Below are 10,226 nucleotides of genomic sequence, written 5' to 3'. Positions count from 1 at the left end.
AGTTGTGAGGTTGCAATGTGATGAGAATCTTCCTGAGAGACATGATGATGATGAGAACGAACAGGAGAATGTTCCTGACTACAGTCGTCAGTCTGATGCTGTAACAGAGATCAGAGCCGTCAGAGAACAACCTGCAGTCGATCCAGCTGTGGTACGCGTCATGTATCAGAATCTGAACCAGAAGCAGGCCTGCGTGTTCTATGCCATAAGAGACTGGTGTATTCAGCGAGTTTGTGGTTTGAACCCAGATCAATTTTTCTTCTATATCAACGGTGGTGCAGGAACTGGAAAGTCACATCTGATTAAATGTATTCACTCTGAAGCATCAAAGATCCTGAGCAGACTGCCTGCTAATGCAGAAGAAGCTGACATATCAAATCCAACTGTTTTACTGACTTCATTTACTGGGACAGCAGCTTTTTCTATCAATGGCTCTACATTACATTCCCTACTGAAACTACCCAGGAGTCTGAAACCACCCATTCAAGGACTTGGTAACCAACTGGATGAAGTCAGATCTGAGCTGATGAATGCTGAAATTATTGTTATTGATGAGATTTCGATGGTTTCAAAACCCCTTTTTGCCTATGTGGATGCAAGACTGAAACAAATCAAAGGCACTCAGAGACCTTTTGGTGGAATGTCAGTTTTAGCTGTTGGAGATTTTTACCAGCTGCCACCAGTGCGACAGTCTAAACCTCTCTGTGTTTATGATCCAGAACAGATTGACCTATGGCAGGAACATTTGCAGATGATCACTCTAACCGAGATCATGCGTCAGAAAGATGATGTTGCCTTTGCAGAGATGTTGAACAGGATTAGAGTCAAAGAAAAGACAGATGAGCTTTCTCAGTGCGACAGAGATTTGTTGTCACAGGCTGTGACTCCACCAGAAGAATGTCCAACTGAGGTCTTACACATTTATGCCACCAACAAGAATGTGGAATCCCATAACACAGATACGCTCAAGAAGCTTCATTCAAACATCATAATCATCACTGCAGACGATTTCCAGAAGGATAAACGTACAGGCAGAATGGCACGAAGAGACAAACCATTTACAGGTGGGCGAAATGATTTACCCGACACTCTGAACGTTGCTGAAGGAGCTCGAGTGATGCTGACCAGAAACTTGGACACACTAAATGGTTTGGTCAACGGTGCTTTTGGTATACTGGTAAAGGTGGTGAGATCTGAAAATGATGGACACATAATTAAACTGGGGCTCAGAATGGACAACCGGCAGTCTGTAAGAAACACCCGCAGTTCTAATGCAGCATCTGATGATCTGGTTTACATTGAGAGAGCAGAGGAGAGTCTGAAGTTTAAAGGAGCGGTACGCAGACAGTTTCCTGTAAAGCTAGCATTCGCCTGCACAATTCACAAAACTCAGGGTCTTACAACACAGACAGCTGTAGTTTCAATGAAGAACATTTTTGAACCAGGTATGGCTTATGTTGCTCTCAGCAGGGTGACGTCTCTCAGTGGACTCTATTTACAGGACTTGGATGAGAAAAAGATTTACGCCAATCCCGAGGTAACTGCAGCGCTCCAAACCATGAGACAAGCCAGCGTTGAGGAAATGATGCCTCTTCTTCAGGTCAGAGAAACAGCCAGCAGACCTGACACTCTTACACTGATCCATCACAATACAGAGGGTTTGCCATCTCACATCAGCGACATCAAGAGTCATCATGAAATGTGTTTAGCAGATGTTTTGTGTCTCACTGAGTCTCACCTCCAAGGCTCCTTTGTTGCAGATAGTCTTCATTTGGACGGCTACACCATGTTCAAACGCAACAGACATGTGTCCTACACAAACTTTCCTCACATGGCCAGCAGAAGTGGTGGTGGAGTTGTTGTGTATTTGAGGAATCATTTTCAGGTTCAGGTAAAACAGTATCTGCATAATGTCACTGATCTTGAGTTTTTAGTGTTGAAGGTTCAGGCTCCATTCCCTGCGCTCATTGCGGTTGTGTACAGACCCCCTGACTACAGTTTGACACCATTCATGCAAAACCTGGTAAGTCTTTTAGATTCACTTGAAATAATGGACTGTCACCCAATAATTGTGTGTGGAGATTTTAATGAGAACCAGTTACAGAGTGGAAGAAAACAGATTCTGGAGCAGTTTCAGTCGAGAGGGTATTCACAGCTGATCACTTCTGCCACTACAGACAAGAACACCCTGCTTGACCTGATTTTTATTTCTCAGCCACAGAAAAGCCTCCATTCAGGTGTCCTGAGAACATATTACAGTTACCACAACCCTGTGTTTTGTGTCCTGTCCTCAAGCCAATCATGAAGTCGTGTGGTGAGTTTTGAAACAATTACAGATCATGTTTGTTACAGAGTTTACTGATTGTAGAGTATGAAAAAGATTTTTCATTGAAAACATTGTCTTCCCTACTCTGTCTGTAAGAAGACCCTTTCTTATTGCAATGTTATTAATCATTTCACCAAATCATGGCTGTACTTCATGCAGACCCGGGAGATCTGCTTTCTGTTATCATGCACCTCAGATCTGAAATATGCTGCAAAAAGTATTAAACGGACATAATTTATTTTTTATTCTCATGTTTTAAATGACTAAATCTACTAATGCATTTTTTCATGGATGTTAATTGTCATCTCCTTTTTTGATACTTTTTTTTTACTCTGACGTATGTATCTCAACAAACAAGATCTTCCCCTCCAAGGGCTTTCAAATATGAAATAGTAAATAAATAAATCCCAGATAAATGCAGGTATTTATTATGGGTCACATGAATAAATACAGACAATTATATTTTCTTGAATATAGTAAATTTTGTAGAATCAAATGTTTTTGGGATGAATGAGGCTTTGCTTATCATGTTTTACAGGTAAAAAAATTTAAAAGTTTTAAACTATCTTTAGGCTACCAGAGATGTCTATAATGATACATTATGTAGAGAAAAACATTTTTACAGCTTACAGAATATGTATAAAAACTGATTTAGAAGTACATGGAAAGTTTCTGCATCCATTTTCTGACTTGGCCTTTATCCGGGTGGGTTTGGGTTTGGGTGGATAAAGGCCAAGTCAGAATTCTCTGAGCAGCTGGAAAAAGCTGCTAATAAACAAATACATCAGAAAGCGGGGGCTTTAGGTGTAGCCCCCGCTTTCTGACGCACTAATTAGATTTAGTAACTGACACCCCATACCAGCATTACATAGACACTTGGGGGCTGAGATGGGTGGGTGGGGAGGGTGGGTGGTGTTAAAAGCACTTTATGTTTTGTAGATGTATTTTTTTCAGACAGGGCGCACACAGTCCTGTTTCTTTTGTGGGAAAACCTTCAAACTTCACCATCCTCAGCTGAAACAACATCTTAACACCATCTTCATGAACTGCTGAGCCAAACCTGATCCATCAGTGCTGGACTGCACAGATAACTACATGCCACACAGACACTGCTGTTTTATGAACTGCCATACCAGTGTGTCTTCAATGGAGAAGATGACACACCCATCACCTGACCTCCTGCCTGATCTGGAGACCATCATCATGCTGCCACACTACACACCTCTGAGACCATCAATTATGACTGATACTGAGGAAACTGTATTTCCTGTCAGAGATGCTCAGTGATCCTCAGAGCAGAGAGAGGTATGATTCTTTATCTTTGATAAAAATGTCAGTGTTTTTAATTCAATTAATTTATTTAAATCCTGTTTATTGCACAAATAATTCCACACTCAAATGATTATACTTGTTGACACTTTTTGAGTTTTAATTCACATTATGGATTACAAATCTATGTTTTTTCTACTCTGTCTCTCTGTGCAGGTATTGCTGTCTTCTGAGTTCTTCAGTGTCCCAACTGAGACATTCAAACCTCACTGCAGAGCTCATGTCTTTCCTCACCATCATGTGAGTGTGAGATTGCTCTGGATTCTGGTTATGTGGCCTGCGGCACCTATAAGGTATTTCAAAATTGTTCATTGTATAACTTATTTGTAGTTTTTAGGCCTTAACACAAATAAAATGTTCATTTTTCTGTATTTTTTAGAACAAGCTCGTCCTGCATGCCTGCATTCCAGCTTCTTAGACTTTCCACAAGTGGACAGAGTATCAGTGTTTGACCGCTCTTATAGACACCGACTTCTGTCAACTCACTGTTACTGATCAGGCACATCACTCAAGGAAGACAGAGGGCTGCACGCCTGTCATCGTTTCCAGTGTGACTTTGCATTCTTGGGATAGCATCAGATTTTTCCCACAAATATTCAAAGGTAACACTTATTTTGAGCTTATTTATTAAATCAAAAGTCTTCCATTGTGTAAATTATACTTGATATGTTTTTGTCTTCTTTTAGATTTAGATGCAGTGATCGGATGTGCTGCAGCTTTGTTAACTGTTTGGAAAACATCTGTTTGTGATAGTATTTAAAATTACGCTTTAAGGTGACAGTTTCCATGTAATTTCAGTCCTTTTTCTAAACAAAAACATTTTTTAATTAACATATTTTTTATTTGTTTTACCAGCACATCATTGGTCAAAGTTAAAAAGAGCCACATGTTGCACCAACAATGAATTTTTGACTCGGTTTGTGTCACCAGATTTAACAAACAATATCAGACCTATGAAATAAGTAATTGCACCATTTTTGGATAAATGTGCAATTATATTGTGCAATGTGCAATTATAATTATATGTTTTGTATTTTCAATTGTTGAATAACTATGTTGTAGAACAAACCCAATCTGTTTAACCAAACAACATAACTTGTTTGGTTAAATAGTGGATTTGTATAATTTTAGTCTATAAGTATAGCAAGCTGAATTCATACAAACACACAGCTCTAAATCTTGAATTGTAGGATCCACAATAATGATCATTAAATTATTATGGACATTTAAATCAGAATCTATTGAACCATTACACGTATTCTTTATAGAGATTACACAACCTCAAAATGCGAAAAAACAAGAGTGTTTAAGAGGATAAATAAAAACAGCTCAAAGTGTGTTGTATGAATACTGCCTTAGTATGGGGTGTCAGTAAGTACATGAGTATAGAATAGGTGTAACAGTGGTTTTCCACATCTGTGCTTAGACCGCTCTAATATATATAGATAATGGGTCAGACATATAGTTTGACCCATTAAGTCTATTTGAAAAGTTTATGAAGTTCATGAAGATCACATCCAGTCATATGTGTTTCTGTTTATCATTTTATGAGGTCACACAGCTGACATGAGTTTTGATCAAAGTAGAACCATAACATTCATGTTAATGAGTCTACTGTTTACAGCTACTTTATGATAAATTTCATCCTGGTCACAGCACTATGTGAAAAGCTGTAAGAGGTAAAGTTAACCCAATTAATACCTGATCATAAATCACTCTCTAACACAGGGCAGTGATTATTTTTCAATGTAATTTATTCCACAGCAATGTTCTTTATTTGATCCCTGTTTCTTTAAATATGTGCATCAATTGTTCAGCTGTGTGACTCTCCATACCTGAAATATATCACAATGTGAACTTCATTTCAACAATATTCTGTAGTTTATCATCAAATCAGAAAAGTTAAACTAAAACTAAACTAAATGAAGAAAAGAAGCTCTTGAGAGTTGTAATTAAGTAGTTGTAATGTTGTTTATCCTTGCCATACGGGATGTGCACAAAACTCCAGCAAATCAGAGAATATATTTTGTCTCTCATTTCCTGTTTATATATGTATATATTTTTGCAGTTAATAGCCTATCATGTGTCTGTGCATCTTACGGCCATAAATGTAAACATGGCAAACAAGGATGTATTCACAATTCCAACGGATGCTTGTTTGTATAGATTTTAGATTAATTTGTAATGTAATTAATGTAAATTAATGTAACTATGTAAAAATCGTGTTTCTGTTCTGTGTCCTGTTCTGTTTGTATATGTGTGTGTGTGTGTGTGTGTTTTCTTTTTTTTGTGCTGCTGATACAACCAAATTTCCCCTTGTGGGACAATTAAAGGATTATTCTATTCTATTCTCATTGATATCATGTCCACCCAGAAATCTCAAGTTCATCATTTTGCTCTTCCACAATTATTTGAATAAAAAATTGAAAGAGCAGGAATGTTAAAATGAATAATGAAAGGAATTTTTTGGGTTTTTTCAAAAGGTAAAAATCAAATATTGTTGATAGACCTGCCCCCTTTATTATGTACAAAATACAACATTAAGCCTTGATCTCTTCTGTTATTCTTCTTTAAAAAAAACCCAAACAAAACATTTTAAACACACACACACAAACACACACACACACACACACATATATATATTAGTAACAAGGGGGCAAGGGGGGGGGAGAGAGTGAGTGTCCAGGGTGAGAGGGGTCCTTGATGATGATGCTGGCTTTTCGCTGAAGTCTGTCTAATCTCTGAGGGGAGTTAGTGAAGTGCCAATTGCCTGCTCTGCTGCCCTCACCACCTGCTGCAGTTTGCTTTTGTCTTCCACAGTACAGCAGTTGCACCAGTGTAGAGTAGTAGGTCAGAAGGCTGTCAATGGTGGAACGGTAGGTGTTAAGTAGAAGTATTTGAGTTATTTGGGCCTGACACAGCTTCCTGAGAAAATGCAACCTTTGTTGTGCTTTCCCTGCCTGGTGGGAAATGTTTATGGACCTGGTAAAGTTGGCCAAGATGTGGGCCCTGAGAAACTTATAGCTTTCTACCCTTTCTACCTCCTCATCAAGGTAAAGTGCTCAGATCACCTTGTTCGATTACCATCTCCTTTCCTTGGTCTTGACTGTGTTCAGATGTAGGATGTTGTTATCACACAAAGAATGTTTTAGTAACCATATTTTCAGCTTCATTTAATAGACACAAGACTGCTTTATGTATTTCCAGCTATTTATTTGATTTATTAGATTTTTCAATCTTTTTTTCAATCAAGTTAAAGTTAAAACTATGGTACATTGCTAGATTCTAATGAACTTTTTATTTATGTTGCTGTCACTTAAGTATTTAACAATGTGTGATTAAAAATTATAAATACATAGAAAAAATGAACTTCATTGTTTTTAATTTATAAAATATAACATTTTATATTTTTGAACAAACAAACAAGTAACAAACAAAGGAACTGTACATTGTTTAAACTATTCACAGTGATTTTTTTTTATCTCCATAATTTGCTTCCCCTTAATTTGAACTTTTACCCTGACCGCTGCCTCTTCAAGTTCATTATCGAATGGTTTCCAGAGCTCACTGTCGATAAAGAGGCTCTGCCCATCATCCAGAAGCACCTCAAGCTGGTTTGGCTTGTCACTCGTGGCCACACCAATGATGAGGACCTCTGCTGTGTCCTCTACTTTTGTCTGTTGACAAAGCATAAGCACATATTTAGCCCTGCAAACATTCCCTTTTTTTATCCAAAAAGAAAATCTATGGTCATCATGTGGTTTCAGTAAGTCACCAAGAAAAAAAACACATTGTGTTTATACGTTTATATGTATGTGTTACATTATGCATTATATGATGCATGATCAATCATGCAGGTAATTAAATCCCGAAGACGTCTTGGGATTATGTTCATCTGGACATCTATGTGTGTGTGTGTGTGTGTGTATAAGATAATATGATATATATATAATATTATTTCATATTTAACCCAGACTGAAAGAATATGTAGTTACATTTCAAAACCTAGTTCTAAACATTTGTTGATAAGACAATGCTGTGAAATATTGGTACAAAGGTTTAGCTTCTTCATACCTCAATCTTCGTAAAAGTAGTGCTGTGCAGCTGTGGCCCATATGCGGTGTGGTTCAGCTTCATGTGGGAGAGGTTAATTTGGTCTCCCACATTAAAACTCTGAATTCCTGCCTCCCTCCAGAGGCAGACAGACATGGTATAACCATCCTGAAATCACAAATATGACAGAATTAAAGATTTATTAATTAAATAATCCAAAATCCAGTAACTAGAAAAAGAAAGCCCACAGCCTCGTACACTCTGCTCATGTACCAGCAATGTCAAATTTGTCACATTAGTTTAACCAATTTCAATATAAAACTGAAATTGCATCATTACCTCCTTTAGCTGGAGATTTCGCAAGGGAACGTGCTGTTTTCCTGACAGCACGTCCTTTACTGCAGAAAACTGAAAAGTAAATTGAAATAAAATATCAGTAATAGTTAGTGTATTGATATGTGATAGGTTTTTATAACTTCAGTAGGATTTTTAGATTATATTATTGCTGTTATTAAGTATTATTCATTGAATTTATCAGAAGCAGTTTATTAGGATGTTTTTCATGATTATGAAACAGCTTGAAGGAAATCTTTCTACAAACAATACATTTGTAACTTAGTTGGATTCTTAAGTGACAGCAACATAAATGAAAAGTTTGCCAGTTTACAAATTCTAGTTGGTGTCCATTATGCCCAATTCAGGGTAATTTTGCCAGTTTCCATTGTATCTGCTTCTATTTTTATTATAAAGTATATATTAAGATGAAGACCTTTGTATAAATTTATATACACAGGTATATAAAATAATTATTATTATTTTTTTTTATTATCAAGTAGAGACTGTTCATTAGAATCTAGCCCTTACAATACAAATGTATGTAGACACAATGCAAATTGGCTGCATAAATACCAGAAACGGTCTTAGGAAAATATTTGTAAAAAATTGTGCTTAACAATCTTAAGAGAATTTAGTCTCTGCTTGCCAGCAAAAATTATTTTAAACTGTAAAAAATACACGCAATAATGGGTTATTTGGAAACCTAAAGCCATGTAAATTCTGATGGAACCACAAATACTTACCTCCACCACCTCCCCTTGGACTGTGATGAGCCCGCCACTTGTGGAGCTCATCTTCAGCGGTGTGAGTGGAGCAGGAGGATGCAGAAGATGGTCTGCTTCTGTGACACGATCTTCACTCACAGTTAGGGTGGGTGCCCTAAAAAATTGTGTTCGTGCAGTTATATTTATATTGTATGGTGGGGCCGTGCCCCTGAGTTCGTGCCCTCTCATTACGTAACACCCCCCCTGCTGGATTTTAGCGGAAAACTCCTCGAATAAAGTGACCTTGGTCACTGTCTGGCCATCTGTGATGGCTGCCACTATGTTTTTTTTGGTAATCAGGGGTTTAGCTGTACCATCTTTGAAATCCCAGCTGGTGACCCTCAGCTGGTCGCATGATCTTAACACTTTAAAGTGCAGTGGGGGTGGCCGGAAATACGGCGTCTCGGGGCGGGTGTTAAGAAGCTTCATCAAAGCCATTCTGAAAAAAAGGCAACACAAAAAATATTAAGAAGTTAATACATTTCTGTTACAACCAAGGGTCATATAATATGGTAACACCTGTAGATTTTGTGCAGTCTCTTTGCTTTCTGATGTCAAACAAAACTCAAAAATACCTTTCTGAGGTTCCTGCTTAAAAATGACAGGCCAAAAAATCCAGGCCTGTCTAAAAGTATTTTTCTGATATTAAATACAATGTTGGTTTTAAAATAAAGCTAATAGTTCTAAGAGTTCATTGAATTAATGCAAATATTACAGCAAAGACACATATTATCAAAGTAACTGAAGACTGAACGCATACTCATAGAACCAATGAGATGTTTTTTCTTACCAAATTTTTATTCATTTATTTTTTGTATTTTCTAGCATATAATGTCCTTTGAAAATATGCTGGCAATACACTCCAGAAAATAAGGTCATCACATGAATATTATCTGTGCAAAGATTGATGCTACTGAAGTGAAACACAGTGAAACAACAGTTTTAGTGAAGACAAAGCTGGGTATTCATAATTTGTGAATACCTTCTTTGGCTCTAAATTTGTGAACAAGAAATTATTTAACTTTATTTAAATGCCTAAAATATTTGTTGTTTGTTGGAGATTCCCCCCCCCCCCCCCCCAACACACACACACACACACACACACACGTAATGCAGTTGTATAGTTCCTGTGGCTGTGGCTCTTTCTATTGGTCCCCCTTGTTAATCATTTGAGCCAATAGAATGACAGTCAGTCAGTCACAACCTCTGTAACCACGCAGATAATGGCCTTTTTTTGATGAGTAATGGCTCTGAGGCATTGTGGGAAATGAAGTTATTCAGAATATGGTTTCCATTAGGTTTTTGTTTAAGTCTTTTAGCTCAACTCCTATTGGTTATTCAGTTTTTGCATAGCTTAATTGAGAAAGTGCTAGAAAGTGTTGTTGCCAGGGCAGAGTGCCAGCCTTAAGCAAATTTAG

General features: G+C 37.4%; 1 protein-coding gene across 1 annotated transcript; it reads right to left on the bottom strand.

The window, feature by feature from the left end:
* Positions 1-7,113: 7,113 nt before the first annotated feature.
* Positions 7,114-9,264, bottom strand: LOC148094743 (uncharacterized). The gene is made up of 4 exons (XM_087837360.1): positions 8,788-9,264; positions 8,048-8,116; positions 7,730-7,876; positions 7,114-7,332 (listed from the first exon to the last, which is right to left on the bottom strand). Exons 1-4 carry the CDS (start codon positions 9,244-9,246, stop codon positions 7,114-7,116), a joined length of 894 nt encoding a protein of 297 aa, XP_087693486.1. The 5' UTR covers positions 9,247-9,264.
* Positions 9,265-10,226: the final 962 nt, after the last annotated feature.

The sequence above is a fragment of the Neolamprologus brichardi genome, unplaced genomic scaffold, assembly GCF_056152115.1.
Source record: "Neolamprologus brichardi isolate AB-2024 unplaced genomic scaffold, ASM5615211v1 NODE_ptg000031l+_length_7269946_cov_1, whole genome shotgun sequence".
NCBI classification, from domain to species: Eukaryota; Metazoa; Chordata; class Actinopteri; order Cichliformes; family Cichlidae; genus Neolamprologus; species Neolamprologus brichardi.
This window is presented reverse-complemented; position numbering and strand designations above follow the sequence as displayed.